This window comes from Aythya fuligula, chromosome 2 (genome assembly GCF_009819795.1).
Source record: "Aythya fuligula isolate bAytFul2 chromosome 2, bAytFul2.pri, whole genome shotgun sequence".
Taxonomy (NCBI): Eukaryota; Metazoa; Chordata; class Aves; order Anseriformes; family Anatidae; genus Aythya; species Aythya fuligula.
Genome location: NC_045560.1, coordinates 353,371 through 369,941, shown reverse-complemented (window position 1 = coordinate 369,941; position 16,571 = coordinate 353,371). Strand labels below are relative to the sequence as shown.

The 16,571-nt window shown below is 65.4% G+C and overlaps 2 protein-coding genes across 2 annotated transcripts in view; one reads left to right on the top strand and one right to left on the bottom strand.

Moving 5' to 3' along the window:
• Positions 1-247: 247 nt before the first annotated feature.
• Positions 248-1,554, bottom strand: TMUB1 (transmembrane and ubiquitin like domain containing 1). Its single transcript, XM_032183139.1, has 3 exons — positions 1,546-1,554; positions 1,015-1,467; positions 248-836 (listed from the first exon to the last, which is right to left on the bottom strand). The coding sequence occupies exons 2-3, from the start codon at positions 1,434-1,436 to the stop codon at positions 482-484; spliced, it is 777 nt and encodes a 258-aa protein (XP_032039030.1). The 5' UTR covers positions 1,437-1,467; positions 1,546-1,554; the 3' UTR covers positions 248-481.
• A 13,184-nt stretch (positions 1,555-14,738) lies between these two features.
• Positions 14,739-16,571, top strand: part of AGAP3 (ArfGAP with GTPase domain, ankyrin repeat and PH domain 3) — a 129,385-nt gene continuing 127,552 nt past the window's right edge. The window contains 2 exon segments of the mRNA XM_032182154.1: positions 14,739-14,876; positions 14,878-15,041. Coding sequence (XP_032038045.1) covers positions 14,764-14,876; positions 14,878-15,041 — 277 coding nt within the window. The 5' untranslated portion in view covers positions 14,739-14,763.

Genomic DNA, 16,571 nt, shown 5'->3' with positions numbered 1-16,571 from the left:
TCCGTTTTTCTCCTTTTTAATCTTAAAAGCAGCGCGGGCTCCGCGTGCCCCCGGCGTGCAGCCCCCCCCGCTCCGGGCCCGGGGCCGCCCCCCCTGTGCCCGGCACCTCCTGGAGCCCGGCCCCGGCACCACGGGCACACGGCTGGGGGCTCACACCGGCACCAGGAGCCAGCGGGGGCTCGGGGCACCCCAGGGCCCCCCACCCATTCCACCCACTCCCCCTGGCCGCACCGCCCACCCCGGCAGAGCGCTTCGCCCCACGCCACGCAAGGGTCCGGTGCCGGCGGTGCCGGGCTGCGTGTCCATGCACCCCTGCAGCGGGCTGGGGGCTGCCCCGGCTCCTCCGGGCATGCTGAGTCTCACGGCCCCCAGGGGCGGCGGGGCCGCATGCGATCGCCCGGGCTCCCCCCGAGTTCGGGAGCAGCGGGTGAGCTCCCCCCGGCACCACGGGGATCCGGCGGGAGGGTCCCCCGGGGCAGCGCTATCTGCGGTACATGGTGAAGGCCATGAAGCTGAAGAGCAGGGTGAGGCCGGCCAGGAAGGTGGTGGCGGTGGCGGTGAAGACGTGGCGGTACTGCAGCTGGAAGTACCAGAGCACGGCCAGCATCAGCACGAAGAGCGGCAGCATCAGGCTGCCCACGTTGAGGGCGGCGTGCACGGGGTCAGCGGAGGCGTGGGGGCCGGCGGGCGCGGGGGCCGGGCTGTGCTGGGAGATGTGGCAGTGCAGGACGCTGTTGTGGGTGAGGTGCAGGGCGGCCAGGCTCTGGGCGTCGTCGCGCAGCAGCTGGCCCTGGTAGATCAGCCGCACCTGCTGCTCCTGCCCCGGGAAGTAGGCCCTGGGGGGCACAACGGGGGGGGCACAGCGGGGGTCACGCTCCCGCCAGCGCGGTCCCCCCGCCCGCCCCCTGCCGCGGCGCCCCGGGGACCGCCCGGCCCCGCCACAGCCCTAGCAGCGAGGCTGCCACCGGCGGCGGGGCCGAGACCTCCCCGGGGCGGCGCCTGCCCCGCGCTCACCTCTTGAGGGCCCCCACGGTGTCCCCGGGGCGCACCCGGGCCAGGCGCTCGGTGTCGTTGAGGAACTTGAGGCGCAGCACCATGCCGGGCTCCCCGGGCCCGGCCTCCTCCTCCTCGCCGCCGGGGCCCTGCCGCGCGGCCGCGGGGCCCGCCCGGGGCCGCAGCCCCGCCGCCGGCCCGCCCGGCCCATCGGGGGCCGCTCCGCCCGCCGGGGCCGGGGCCGGGGCCGGGCCGGGGGCCTTGTGCTGGGCGGCGGCCGGGGCGGCGCTGGGGCCCTGCTCGGGCAGCGGGGGGGCGGCGCGGGGCGGCGCGGCGGGCTCGGGGGCGCGCGTGGAGGCCCAGGCGAGGCCCAGCACCAGGGCGGCCAGCAGCAGCGCGAACAGCACGGTCACCTCGTCGCCCACGCCCTCGATCAGCGCCATGGCGGAGGCGGCGGCGGCGGCGGCTACCGACCTGCGGGCACAGAGCGGCGCCGTCAGCCCGCCGGGCCCCGAGCCGCGGCCCCCCCCGCCCGCCGCCCGCCCCCCTCACCGGCCGCCATCGCGCCGCGCTCCGCTTCCGCCCGCGCGGGGCACGCCGGGAGCGCCCGGCCGGGGCGGCCGCGCGGGGCACGCCGGGAGCTGTAGTCCGGAGGGGTGGGGCGGGGCGGAGGGGCCGGCAGCGGAGCGGCGCATGCGCGGAGGCGCTCCCCGCGCGGGGCATGCCGGGGGTTGTAGTTCTCTGCCGGGCTGGACGGGGCGGGACTGGGCGGGGCCGTGGGGCCGAGGCAAAAATTGGAATTTATTGTTAGCTGCTGGAAAATGATTGAAATCTGTAGTGGGGCTGGACGGGGGGGCAAAGGAGGCAGCAGACCTTAGGGGGATGCAGGAATGGGGAGCGGGGCAGCCAGGGGGTTTGGGGTTTGGGATGTGGGGGTCAGGGAAGGAGCCGGGGCTGGAAGCGCTGCCGGGGCTGTGCCGGCTCCGACCCCTCGGGTTTTGCCCCGCGGCTCATCGCCCCCGATGGAATTTTGCCTGATTCTGTGCGGATTTGCCTGGCTTCAGCTTCTGGCGACTGCGTCTTTTTGTATCTCCCCTGGCTCAATTAAAGACCCGTTTGATGTTTCCCTGTGAAAGCGCTTCCACGGCGCAGCACGCTCACCCCTCGGTCTCCTGGATGACCGCGCAGGTCGTGCTCTAACCCTGCGGCAAGGCCCTCGCCCTGGGGTCCCCTCCACCCCTCGGTGATTTCCCAGCCCTCAGCACGGAGCCTGCCCCGTCTCACAGCACCGCTGCTCCGTGGGGATGCAGAGGGGAAGCCGCGGGGCTCCGCGTGCCCCGGGCCCGCCCCACTCACCCTGCCCTGAGGGAAATGGCCCCAAAATGCTGCCGAGCTCTGCCGGGCTGGGATCCCCTCAGCGCCCCTCGGTCCCTTTCCAAGCAGCAGCGCCCAGGCCCCTCTGCCACCAGCACCCGGCAGCCGCTGCTGGGAGGTCTCCAGGTCCCCGCCAGTGCCCCCGGTCTCCCCGCAGCCCCCGGTCCCCGCCGTGCCCCCCAGTGCCGCTGCAGGCAGTGGGTGCGGTGTGCAGGTCTCGCCCTGAAGCAGTTCCCTGCCCCAAAGGTGTGTGGCTGGGGCTGGCCCCCAGGAAAGCTGAGGAGCTGCAGGTGCTGCGGGGGGAAAGCCCCCTCACCCTGACCCTGATACTGACCCTGACCCCAACCCTGCCCCGCACCCTGCCCATAGGGACAGCCATTGTGGGGCTGACATCCCGCTGTTAGCCCCCTCCCCGCCCAGCCGCTGCCCCCTGCCCGAGGAGCACCCCAACACCAGCCCCACCGCGTGCCTGGTGGCCGCCGGGGGTGCTGAGGCTTCCTGCCCCTCTCCTTCCCTGCGAGGTGTGAGGAGGTGCTGGGGGCATGGGGCTGGGCACCAAATTCCCGTTAGGAGAGACCCCAGCCCCCCGTGAGTGCTGCCTCCCACCCCCTGCCCTCTCCCCCACGTCCCCCGTTCCGCAGCCCCTCGGCACGTTGCAGCTCCCGGGGTTTTTTTCTCCCTTGTCTGCAGCAAGCACCGAGCGCCGTCTCCATCTGCTCGGCTGCTAACGGGGGCTCCTCGTCTCTCCTCCTCTCGCCGCTCCCGCGCTGCCCCTGCTCCGACCTCGTGCCCCGATTTCCAGCACCCGCAGTGCCGTGGGGTCGGTGCTGCCGCTGCCCCCCGGCACCCCCTGCAGCAGGGTGGGGGGGCGCTGAGCCCCATGTGGGGCCAGGGCACGGGGGAGGCGTCACACCCTGAAATGGGGTGAGCAGCCCCGCAGGCCAGGCTGCCCTCGTTTCTGGGGAATGCCCCTGTGAGCCACAGGAAGGAGGACGGGGATGCAAAGCCCGGTGCTGCCCCAGGAGCTGTGCAGGAGAAGGGGCTGCAGGGGGTACACGGGGCCAGGGCACCCTGAGGTGGAGCTGGTGGGGGCTGTAGGGGTGTAGGGGCTGTGGGGGTGCAGGGGGTGCAGGGGGTGCACAGCCCCCGGCCATGTGGACAGAGCTGAGGGGGGCTGCGAGCACACTGCGCTGCTGGGTTCGGAAAGGGTCTCAAATTGTCAAATTTCTGAACATTTATTGGTGAGCAGCTGCTGGGGGGGGGCGCAGCAGGATGTGGGGGCTCTGCCGGGGGCAGGCGAGGGCTGGAGGAAGGCTGCAGCGGGAGAGGGGGTCCCTGGGGTGGGGGAGGCCGGGAGGAACGGGAGAGACCCCGAGCACGAGCAGCAGAGCGAGCCGAGGCCACGAGCTCCTCGCTTGTGAGAAAGGCTGGGAAGCGTGGGAAGGCTCCAGCTGGGAGAGGAGACGGCGACGACTCCGCAACGCCCCGAGACGTGGGGAAAGCTGATCGGCGGGGGGGAGGGAAGGGGAATCAGCTGCCGAACCTCCAGAAGGGGAACTCGAAGTTTGGTAATTTTCTAAGAATAACCGAGCACCAGAATAGAGCAAAAGTTGTCGGATCTCCGTCACTGGAGGTTTTTAAGGGCAGGCTAAATATTTCTCAGGAACCCGGTCAGCCAGCAGCCTGCCTTGGGGTGAGGGCATGAATAAGAACCAGCTCCCGCAGCCCTCTCCGGCACTGCTGCTGTGCTCCTCCTTCTCCTTCTTCATCCTTTTACCAAATGTAAAAATACTTCCCTGGTTTATTTTTAAGCTCAGTCTGTGTGCAGAGCTGTGTCTCGGCCCAGGCAGGACAGGGACGGTGGGGGACACAGGGTGAGCCCAGCAGCAGCCTGGGGCTGAGCCGTGGCCATCGCAGCCCTCCTGTGCCCGGGGGCTGCAGGGGCTGAGCGCTTCCCCTCTGGACGAGATGATCCCTGGTGCCCTTCTCCATCTGGGGGCCCTGAGCTGTGCCGCTGGTGCCAGGGGCAGGGGCTGTGCCCATGCCCTTGTTTTGGGCACCCCAGGGGATGGACCTGGAGAGCTGGGCCAGGCAGTGGCACCAGGGGCTGCTCGGGTACGGGGAGGGGGCAGAGCCCCAGGGGTGCTGCAGGGGGAGCAGGGCTGGCCCCGAAGGAGAACTCTCATCCTCTCATCCTCTCATCCTCTCATCACCGTCCAGCCAGGTCCTGCCTTCCTGGGAGGCTCCCCCTGGGACCGAGACCCGTTCTGATCGCAAACCTAAAAGGCTCCGGGATTGCACCGTGCTTCTGCTCGGCGTCTGTGCCGTTTCCACAGCAGCCAGGAGTTGTTGTTATTCCTCTGAACCGAGGAGCCTTCAGCGCTCGGTGTTTTCTCCCTCACATGTACTTGTCTGCCATAATTGCCACTTCTTGAACCTTGCTGACAGGCTCAGCAGGCACAGATCTCCTCAGTCGCTGGCTGAGCCCCGCGGTGCAGCTCCCCCTTCCCGTGCAGCCTCCCCATCTTCCGAGCACGGCTCCGCTGCTGGCGGGGGCGTTGTGTTGGCGCAGCCCTCAACGAGGCCCCCCTGCTCCCGACCCTGCTCGTCCCCCCCCTCGGTTAACCCCCAGCGACAGCTCTGGCTGCTCCCGGGACGGTTCTGCATCAAATTACCTTAACACACGACCCCTAAATCCATCTTGGATTCTTTGCTTCCTAGAGCAAAGCCTGCATTTCCTCAGCTTGGGGCTGCAGTTTTCATTCCCAGGGAGATGAATGCGTTCGCCTCTTTAAATACATGTTGTTTGAATGGGGCTGGCTTGCCAAGATATCTGGTTCTCTCTGCGTCTGCTCTGTAATTGCTGTTTATCATTCCACTCCTTTTTTTTTGTGAAATCCACTAATTTTATCAGCAGCAACTTCATAATCGCTCCCAGATAATGCCTTACCAGACAGGCTTTAGAGGATGAACAGGAGCCAGCTCCAGCCTCCCGCGGCATGGGGAGAGCCCACGCCGTGGTGATGGGGACGGAGGCGCAAGGGGCGAGACAGTGGGGAGCGGGGCTGGGGGCACTGATGGGCGCTGCCACCTGCCCCGGCCCCTGAACCCCAGCCCCTGAGCCCCGAACCCGCTGTGCCACAGCACCCGGGGACCCCCGGGGCGAGTGCCCGGCCCCAACCAGCCCCAGCCCCATGGCTCCAGCGTGGCCTCGCTGCTGTCCCCCACCCTCACTGACGTTGTTCCGGGTGCCCCTCCTGGCCCAGCCTTACCGAGCCTTGCCTTTTCCTGTTTGCCACCTTTTTATAAAATGATGTCAGGAAGCGTGGACCAGCCCAGCTGGACGTCCTGCTTTGCCCATCCGTACCGATGGGTGTGCGCTGCTGTTTGGGGGCGCTTTGTGCAGGCTCCCCCAGGGCGTGTGGTGGGCCTGGGGACAGAGCCGGCCCTCGGCGTGCCCCCGGGGTGTCACAGCTGCTGGCAGCAGCGGCTGCGGGGCCGTGCCGGGGGGGTGCCGGCTGCAGTTGTGCCCCCAAGCCCACCCTGTATGCCAGGCCATGGCTGGCCTGGGCCCCAGGGGCACGCAGCAGGCACACGGCTCCTGGGCAGGCCACGCGCTGCCTCCTCTGCTGCTTTGTTCGACACAGAGAGCGCTGAAGGAACGTTTGGAGTTGGCTGTTTCCCTGAGTTGCAGTCACGGCCCCAAAATAGCAGCGGCACCTCTGCCATGTGAAGGTGCCTCAGGCTCCCGGCACTGCGGCTGTGTCAGCACTGGGGCTGCCGCCTGCAGGGTGCCGAGCACGGGGCTGGCAGATGACAAACGTCACCCTGGCACCCTGGCACCCTGCTTTTTGTGGCACGGGGACTTTCACCCATTGTGCCTGCGGTGCTGCAGTTCCTCTCGCCCTTGTCGCCTCATGCAGCACGCCTCCCAGCTGAGTGCTCCTTTTGCCAATCCCCTTGTTTCCAAGGCTTTGCAAGGCATTATAGATAAAAGAGCTCCGATCCTGGTGACACAGAAAGTTTCCTGATGTCACGGATCGGCTTTGTGCTGGCAGCACGAGGAAAAGGAGAGCACTGCGTGCATACAAGGCTCAGGGTGGGCAGTGGGGCACGGGTGGCGAGGAGCAGGGGTTGGCCCTGCAGGGTCACAGGTCGGTGACGTGCTGCTGCTGCTGCCAGCAGAACGGGGATTTCCATGGCTAGAACGGCACCGGCTGCTCGTGACCCGCTGAGGAGGGCTCCATCAGACAGCAGCAGGACGGAGGCACCGCGCTGAGGCTGCCACTGCTGCTCCCAAGTGCTGATAAGGTAAATTACAAGGCCTGGGAGGTGCGTGGTGCTAACGAGCGGTTGCACAAGCACGGGGTGCTGCTGCTGGCTGCATCAGGCCCGCGGAGGGGTGGCGGTGGCAGTGCTGTGCCGGCACCTGCCTGGGTGCACGTCCGCACTGCCGGGCCCTGGGCTCTGCACCATGGGCTGCGGTGCACCAGGGGCTGGCATCGCCTCCCTCCACAGCCCCGCAGAGATCTGCCTGTGCTGGGTTGATGTGGTGTGGGGTGGCTGCCCTGCACCCCTCACCACCACGCAGCACCCACAGGGACTGTCCCCTCCTCGCTGCCCTGCTCTGGTGCGGGACCCTTGGGTGCTCTGCAGCACCAGAGGCCCCCCCGGTGCGGTGCTGCCTGCAGGGCCCTGCCTGTCCCGCTGGTTGGGCCCCACAGTCCCACGGGGCTGGTGCCGTGGTGGTGTGACGGGAGGAGGCAGGGGACCAGGACCGGCACTCAGCCGTGGTGCCGTGGAAAATGTTCTCCTTGTGTAGGCTGCAAGTTCGGGCATCGAGCTACAGGGAACGCCCAGCGAGATGCTGGAGGGGGATTTCTGCCCAGGTCGTAGCAAGGCCTGAGCTCCCTCGCCCTCGGGATTTCAGCTGGCACCGTGCTGTGCTCCGCGGTGCTCCGCAGCTGGGTGTCCTCATGGAGCAGAGGAGTTCAAGGAGATGCTGCCCACGCTCCTTTGGCCTCAGACAGCCTCGGGATGTCTGCCGTCGGTCTGATGAGCTGGCTCCTGAGGGCAGGAGTCCCCATGCTAGCAGAAGCTCTGCCTGGTCCATTTTTTCCCATTCTCAGTCTCCTTGAGCAACCCACGGCAGCACAGGTGATGGAGGGGTGCAGCTCCATCTCTCCCTCACTTCTTCCCAGCCCAGCTCCTTTCTGGGGCAGGCACCGGTGGTCCCGGGGTTTTTTCTGCCAGCAGTTGCCCCAAAGCCACATGGACCCTGGGACCCGGACCTCCAGATGCCCCACGGCGGCACGGGGCAGCTCTGCCATGGCCACGGGCACCCTGCATCACCACCAGGATGATGTTCTCCTCATCTTCCTCCTTGTTCTCATCCTCGTCCTCCTCTTCCTCCACCACTTCGTGTCTGGGTGCTGTGGGGCTGCCTCCCGGGAAGTCGTCCTGCAGAGCCCAGCCCCTGCCGGAGCTCACTGGGGCTTCCTCGGGGGCAGCCACTTGAATAACCCCCCCTGGATGAGATCTCGAAGTGCTTCCTTAGGAACCCGGGACACAAAGCGATGCGCAATGAATGGAGCCGGCTGGAAACAGAAATCGCTGCAAATCAGAATTTATGGTACGTGGAAAAATGATAAGGGAAGTTAAAGCCATCAGGGAGAAGTGAGCATCAGGTCATGCCAAGGACATGAGGAAGAGAATAAAAACCCAGCAGGGATAGAAGTGCCAGCGGTGCTGTGCTGCGTGCTGCTACGTGGGGGTTAGCTCTGACGCTGTGCACGGTGCTGTGAAAGAGAGGAGCTCGGTGTTTGTGCCCGGCACTAGAAGGGAGCAGGGGGTGAGCTCGTTGTCACACGGTGGGCAATGTGCTTGCTGGGGACCGAGGCAGCACCTGCATGGGAGGCACAGTGGGTGGGTGCCCACCCCTGCCCGTGGCTTCCCCCGGTGCAGCCACCTCACATAGGACAGCCCCTGCCCTCCTGGGGGCTGCGTGGTGCCACTGGGGGCTGCTGGAGGCTCAAAGTGCCCAGGGACAAGGAGCAGTCAGAGCGAGCCATGATGCTGAGGCTGCTACTGGTCGTTAATGGCTGTGGCTTCCGCGGAGAGCTGCGGCCCATGCACAGGGCAGAGCCGTGCAGGTCGTAACCTCGCAGGGTCTACGAGCACTGGGTGGGCGTGCAGGCACTGAGCCCGTGGGGAAGCTGCTGGGGGCAGGGGGAGCGCCTCGCCCTGCGGCACGAGAGGGGCACCCGGCACAGGAGACCTCATGTGCTGCACGCTGGGACAGCTGTGCTGCCTGGTCTGAGGGAGAAACCCGGGGGGGACACGACTCCCCGGCAGGGCTGGGGGCTCTCAGCCCAGTCCCACCGTGCTGCATCACCTCAGGAACCTCGGCTGCCGCAGGGTCACCTCCTGCGCCCGAGCAGCGCCCCGGGTGCCACACGGTTGGGCTGGGGATATGGCTGTTGGTCTGTTCTCCTCCTCTGGTAAATCCTGTTTCCAATTCCTAGTCAAGAATTTAACATTTTGCTTTGCAGGAACGATTTCCTGTGCCTCCCCTGAGAGCTCACCTGGTGGGAGCAGCCTTTTCAAACAACCCAGTCGTCATTTTTGAAGAAAGTGTGGATTTAACACGATTCACTTCAGTAAAAAACTTGACTTAGTGCCGTGGGACTTTTTGACTTGAAAACTTAGCAGCGTACAGTGCTAATAAAGAGCTACTAATTGACTCCAAAAGCTAACTGATGAATTCAAATGCGTTTGTCAACTGTTTTATTTTTTTATTTTTTCTGAAAGCCTTCAGAAAGACCTCTGCAGTGCTGGTGGCGTTTAGCAGCTCCCTTGGTGGTCTTAGAGCCTGCACAAAGCCACAGATGCTGAAGATTGGTAGGAGACACAGTTAAAATCACAGACTGGGGTGCACAGATGGGCGAGGAATCCCCAGGCACGTGTGCAAGGTGGTGGTGTAGGGACCCCCCGGGTGTGCGAGGTGGGGGTTTTTGTGACACGGGGACGGGGCAGCAGCTGTGGGGCTGTGTTGCTGCGTTCAGCAGGGGTGAGAGCAGGCTGGGAAATGGCACCAGAATTGTGAATTTTAAGCGGTTATTAAAACACCTGTCAGGATTCGGGAAAGAAACATGAAAGTTATCTGAGGTTTGGAGAAAATGCCTTACTTTGATCCTTCTAAGTCTTACAATCTCATCAGAGCCGGGGCTGAGCGGTGATTTGTGACAGCGCCCAAACACCCTGCTGGGGAGAAAACGTGGCTCAGGTACACGCGGCGTGAGGGAGCTGCAAAGCTGGCAGGTCAATGCCCCAGTGTAACCCAGTGGCTGCTCCCCAGCGAGGGGCAGCAAGGCTCCTGGCGAGGCTCAGGGGACATTTCAGCCCCGTGGCATCCCGCTGGCAACGCGTGCGGCACCAAGAGGGGTGCGCAGGCACGGGGCAAGGAGCAGCGTGGGGTCAGGGGCAGCAACTGCAGCAAAGGTCCAGATTGGCAGCAGTGGGGCTCAGATTGTGTGGTTAATTATGTCATTTATGCAAAAAGAACACCTCAATTTAGGGGTGTATTCGCAGGAGATTTATTGGCATCAGCGTACATCCACTTGACCATCCGCGCCCACTGGCTGGTGTGCCGGGGTCGTTTTCAGTGGGAATGGCTCTGGTGCTGCGGGCAGGGAGTGTGGGCAGCTGCCAGGCTGGTGGCAGTGCAGAGGGGACAAGGTGCCGCTGGCTCGCCCTCGCTGTCCTCAGCGCAATAAAGACGCAGCCCAGCCACGGCGTGCACAAGCAGAGCGTTTTGGCAGCAGGGTGCAGTCGGTCCCCTGCCCGCAGGTGCCTGCAGGTCTCAGCCAGCCTCTGTGCAGTTCATCCCAGCCAAATGTCGGGCTGCGGGCAAAAAAACCTCCGTGGTCCCACAAGGGGTCAGTGGGTGAGACCCAGCACTGGGGGGCTGCCGAGCCCCTGCAGTGCTCCTCACGGTGCTCGTGTCCATGTGTCCTGCGGCTCGGGAAGCTGAGGCTGGCCGCGTGGGGCACAGCTGGCTGACACGGTGCTCGGAAAGTGGTGGCATCCTCAGCATTACATTGGGGAAACGATGGAGCAAATCTGGAAGAGAATAAATATGCTTTGACACCATGTCTCACCAGGAGCCGTGCCGCTAACCTCAAGGCCCCAGTTATCACAGAGCAGCCCAAATCTGCCCCGCGACCAGCACAGGGAAACACTGCCTGAAAGCAGCGCGTGGCTCCAGACAGCCCCAAATGAGACGTGTGGTGCCAGTCCTTTCAAGGCAGATTTTCAAATCTGTCCCTTTTTCTTGGTCATCTAAGAAATCCTGCTTGGGGTTTGCATTTAAATTCATGTTTTTCAGTCTAATCTTTCCTTTTCTGTGATTTTCCTTGACCTTCCTCTGTTGAAGGAAACGAAGCCTTCTGAACACAAACGTCACTGGCCAGGATTATCGCTTCCTTGTCCAGATTGGTGCAGACCCTTTATGATCACTAACTGTAGGACAACTGCTCACGGGTTATACCGTGTACCACCACCCATCCCTTACAGAGCACTCAGCTCTCACTCAGGACCCTGGGCTGGGAGCCGAACGCCGATGGAAGGGCCGTGCTGGGATCCACAGCCGTGGTATCGATCCGTGCTCTGACCCAGATCCATGCTCTGACCCAGATCCGAAGCCAACAGCCTCGGGCTAAGGGGCTCCCCGCGGGCTGGCAAGGTGCCTGCTCCTTAAGCAGCCCCGTGGGTTTCTGTGGGTTGTGGGATGAGCGTGGGTGCTTAGGTTCATCCTTTAATGTTTTTCATCCAGCTGTGGTAGGGTTCATGGTCAGTGAATAAATGTAAGGAGAAAAGAATAAAGTACTGGATTTTGTTCTCTTTTTCTCTTGTCCCTTCTCCAGGAAAGAAAAGGAAAACATTGAAACAGAGGCATGTGTGCATACATATCTACACGTATTTATAAACGAAGACTGAACCTGCTGCCTCAGCCCCACAGGCCTCAGGGAAACACCAGAACCTCTGCACGGACCCCCAGGAGCTCCCTGGGCTGCACTGGCCCTGCTGATACGATGAGAAGGTCGCTGCTTCCGCGGAGCCGTGCAGTGCAGCACTGTGCACGCGGCTCAGCAGCGCCCGGGGGCTGCAGCCTGCTGCTGGCACTGCGGGACGTGGGACAGCTGGGGACAGTCCCAGACAGCGGCTTTGGACATCGTCATCTCTTGTTTGGAGGTGATGAACTGAAGGTTCCTGACTGTGGAGGAACGGGGAGATGCCCACACGGCAACCCTGCCTGTCTGGCCTTTCCTTAGGCACGTGTACCGTGGAAGCCTCAGCACGTGGTACCAGAGTTTTACAGAGGAACATAAGCCACGACGGTGATACTGGGCATAATGCCATTTCTTGGGGTCAGTGCTTCCAGGCACCTGCAGAAAATCGCTCCTCTGAGAGGGGCTGGTGGGGGCCGCGGCCCCCTGTGGCCCTCCGGAGGCGCTCAGACGAGGGAGGCAGCTGCTCGGTGCCTCTGCAGCCGGGCAGCTACATTGCCTGCTGCCAACAGGAATAGGAATAGGAAGACACAAATAATAATAATAATAAAATAAATAAATAAATATACAAAAAATAAAAAATAAAAATAAAAAATAAAAATAAAAATAATAAACATCTTCAAAAGGGCTCTGGGCACGGCCTGGGAACTGCAGAGCACTATGGCTAACTTCTGTACCAAATAAATCCATAGCAAATATAACAAAGAATAGGAGTAGATGTGGTTAAATGTGACAAATTACATGTAGGGAAGAGTCAGCGTGGCTTTTGTAGAGAGAGCTGGTGACTCAGATCCACGAAGAGGTCTTTGGAAGTGCAAACACGCGTACAGGTGAGGCTGATCCAATCGGTACAACGAACGTGGAATTTCTGAAAGCTTTCAACAAGACGCTCATAAAAGTGCTTTGTCTTTTTTAAAATATAACTGTTCATGGTGCTGGCTGTGGGGGTGGGCAGGATGCACTCCTGTCCCGTGTGGGTCCGGAGCCTTGGCACGGGCTGTGCAGGGAGGTGCCGGGGGCTCCATCCCAGGAGCAGCCTGGACATGGCCCTGCTCCGGGTGCTGCTGGAGCAGGGCTGGGAACAGAGGGGCCCGGAGGTGCCTCCAGCCCCAGCCAGCGCTCGGTTCCGTGGGTGAGCTCCGGAGGAACCCTCACAGGCCAAAAGAGGGAGACAAAGAGGGCAGGAGGTGGCTGTCCCGCGGGCAGGCACCCAGCACCCAGCTGTTTGCATCCCGCAAGGTTTCCTGAGCTTGGAGAAGTTTTTCTACTCCCTGACGTTGTCATGGCCATCCTCTTCCTCCTCCTCCTCCTCCTCCTCCTCCTCCTCCTCCTCCGTGTCCGGGCTCCCTGCGGACCGCATCAGCCTGGTGCCCCCGCAGCCCTCCCAGCCACCTTTTTGTCCATGCCCCCCCGTTTCTCTGCTCTGACCCCCCCAGGAGCATCATCCAAGCACCCAGCTCGTTTGGCTTTGCCATCCCTTCCTCCCCATCGCACGACTGGGTGCTGCCCCCCTACCCCTGCCCCTCTGCCCCGGAATGGGCTCAGGGATGCTCCAGCCTGCTGGGGCTGCACCAGTGAACCCCCACCTCTGTGCCCAGCCTGCCCCCAGTCCCTAGAGCCCCCTGAGCCCCCTGCCTGTGCTCTGTGCCCCAGCCCCTGCCCCGATACCCCCAGGTGGGCTCCGGGTGCCCCTGGGGGCCGTGGCTCTTGATGCGATGGGAGAAGGAACCGCTCTGGGTTGGGCTCTCTCGGACCATCCTTCCCTGGTGCTTTGCCTCCTGAATCACACTTCACCAGCCAGGGCTCATGACCCCAATTTCTTTGTTTCTCAGCATTTTTACCAGCGCTTTCACTCCACTGAGTCCCTCTTGGCCAGGGTGTGCTGTGCTCACTCTTGCCTTATCTCCAGGCCCGGGGTCAGTGCACCCCATGTGTGCCTTTACTGGGGGGACCCAACGGTGCCCACCCCCACTGCCAGTGTAAAAGGAAGGGGAGGAACTGTGATGAAAAAGGGCTCAGGGGCTGAGATAACGACAGGGAGATCACTCCACAATTATTGTCACGGGCAAAGCAGGCTCACCCGAGCTGAGCCTGCGGGGGCTGCCCACAGGCAGCAGCTCCTCAAGCACTGCTCCCACACAGCTCAGTCCCACGGGGTCCATCCCCCAGTCCCAAACTGCTCCAGCACGGGTCCCCCACGGGTGGGCAGCAGTTCCCCCCAGCCCCCTGCTCCATGTGGGCTCCTCTCCATGGCTGCAGCTCCGGCCCGGGGCCTGCTCCTGCGGGGGCTCTCCATGGGCTGCAGCCTCCTCCAGGCCACATCCACCTGCTCCACGGGGGGCTCCTCCGCCCATGGGGGGGCTGCAGCGTGGAGATCTGCTCCGGGTGGGACCCATGGGTGCAGGGGGACAGCCTGCTCCACCAGAGGCCTCTCCCTGCACAGGCTGCAGGGGAACTGCTGCTGTGTGCCTGGAGCACCTCCTGCCTCCTGCTGCTCTCCCCTGGGGGCTGCAGGGCTCACATTTCTCTCTCCCAGCTCTGTTATTCTGCATTTTTTCCCCCCTTTTTTAACCACGCTCTCAGAGGCACAAACAGCGTTGGTTGTTTGGCTCTGGCCAGCAGCGGGTCCCTTTGCAGGGGCTGGCTGTGCCCTGGGGCTCTGCTCACAGCCCCCAGCCCCGGTACCGGGCTCCCCACAGCCCCATGCCGGTGCCGTGGGGCATCCACCCGCAGTGTCCGGGCACGGAGCACCGAGCGGCACCCGCGGGGGACCCGTGGCCAGCGGGCAGCAGCCGGAGGGGCCACCGGGCACCCACCCCCGGTCCCGGGAGGGGTGACCTCGTGGGGGCGAGGCGCGGCGCCGTGACCCCGAACCCAGCGGGGGGGCGAAGCGGGCGGGGGGCCCGGGACGGGGCCCGGGGGGCGAAACCGGAGCGGGTGGGAGCGGGGGGGGCGGCAGCGGGCGGGCACCGGACACCGCCCGGGGGGGGGGCACCGAACGGGGGGGGGGACACCGAACACGGGGGGGGACACCGAGAGGGGGGGGGCACCGGCACCGCCCCCCCCCCCCGTAGCCCCCCTCCTCCCGCCCCGTCCCGCCCCGGGGCCGGCCGCGGTGACGCCGGGGGGGGGCGGTCCGGGGGCGGCGCAGACGCGGCCGGCGGCGGCGGGGAGCGGAGCGCAGCGAGCGGCGGGGGCGGCCGAGCCGCAGCGCCGGCACCGCCCGCCCAGCGCGGCCATGCAGCGGCTCCCGGCGGCCCCGCAGCGCTGAGCGGCCCCGGAGCCCCCGTCCCGTCCCTGCCCTCCCCTCCCCGCCGCCGCCGCCGCCATGAACTTCCAGGGCGGGCCCGGGCAGAGCCCGCAGCAGCAGAGCCTGGCGGCGCCGGGCGGGCCGGTGCCGGTGCCGGTGCCCGGCCCGTCGGGCCCGCAGGCGGGGGGGGCCGCCGCCGCCGCAGTTCGGGCTGTCCAACTCGGCCGCCATCCGCGCCGAGATCGGGCGCTTCGAGTCGGTGCACCCCAACATCTACGCCATCTACGACCTCATCGAGCGCGTGGAGGACCTGGCGCTGCAGAGCCAGATCCGCGAGCACGTCATCTCCATCGAGGGTGAGCGGCGGCACCGGGCCGAACCGGGCCGCACCGGGCCCCGCCGCGCCGCCCTTTGTCCCCGCTGCACCTGCTGCCGGTGCCGCCCCCGGGCCGGGCCGGGCCCCGCCGCAGCGGCCGCGGCCGCCCCCGGCACTGCGGGGCCGCGGGGGCGGGCGCGGGGCCTGCGGGGCGCGGAGCGGCCTCGGCGCCGGCCCCCGCCCCGGGGAGCGGGGAGCGAGGGGGGGGCGGCCCCGGGGCCGGCACCGGGGGGCGATCGCGGGGCCGGGGGAGATGCGGGGGGCGGGGGGAGGCGGTGGCTGTGGGGGGGGGGGGCCCCGAACGCCCCCGGCTCTGCGGTGCTCGGTGGCCCCCCCGGGGGGTGCCGGTTCCCCGGGGGGCTTCCCGGTGTCTGCCCCGGGAGCTGCGGTGGGGCCTGGGCCGCGCTCAGCCCGGGGGGCGCCTCCTGCGGCACGGCCCGGCCGCTGCTGGGGGGCAGGGGCCGGAGGGGCTGCGGCTGCGGCCTGGGGGGTCGCAGGGGCAGCAGCAGCCCAGGGCTCGTCTGTGCCGTGCGGTGCCAGAACAAAGGGCGTCCGGAGAGATGGGCATGGAGGAAATGGGAAGCCGATGGAAGGAGGGGGCTTCAGGGCTGGGGCTGCTCCGTGAGGATCCCTGCTACAGGATTTATTGCGTTCCTGGCATTCGGGGAGATGAGCAGGGATGGGATTAGCTCCAGGGCCCCGGGGGGGGTGTGGGGCTGCAGCCACCCCCAGCTGGGGGGGCTGGAGGGGCCCTGCCTTGGGGACAAAACCTCAGGGCCATGATGCCACCTTCCTGCGGGCTCCCACAGCCGCCCCCAGTGCCTGTCGGGGTGGCAGGCCTGTGGGAGCACCATTACGTTGCCTGGTCCTGTTTGTGCTCCCCGTGCCGTGGGACAGCACCGACCCACGCTAAAGGTGGCTGTGTGAGGGCTGCCCGCTGCTCGGGCACTGCACAGAGCCCCTCTGCACGGCCCCGGGGGCTCCTCGCGTCCCCCCGCCCAGCTGCAGCCCCTCGCATCCCTCGCAGCTCCCGGTGCCCACCTGCTGCCTACCTGCGCCGTGTCCTTCAGGACGTGAGCAGTTGTGAGCCGGCGCTGAGCACGCTGCCCTTCAGGTGCGTCTCTTAGCAACTCCCCTCCTTCTGCCTGCCTTCTGCTGCTCGCAGGGAGGTGCGAAAGCAGAATGAAAACAGAATTCCTTCACGTGCAGCTGGGAAGGGCCGGTGCTTCCTGGGGGGGAGGGCAGCTGGTTTGACCCCACAGCAAGGGGCGAGGGGCTGCAGGTCCTGGTGCTGCCACCTGCATCGCGCAGGGCTGCGCTGGGGAGAGCCGGGCTGCTCCTGGCGCTGTGCCTGTCCCGTGCCCAGAACCACCCTGTGCCGCCTGCTCCCTCCCGGCCTCATCACTCCTTTCTTTCCAGCTTCTGTTTTGGCGGAGCAGGAGTCCCGCAGGCCATTTCCTTATCCTGCTGCATCGCTGTTTTCCTGTTAGGCACCGGATTAAAGAGCGAT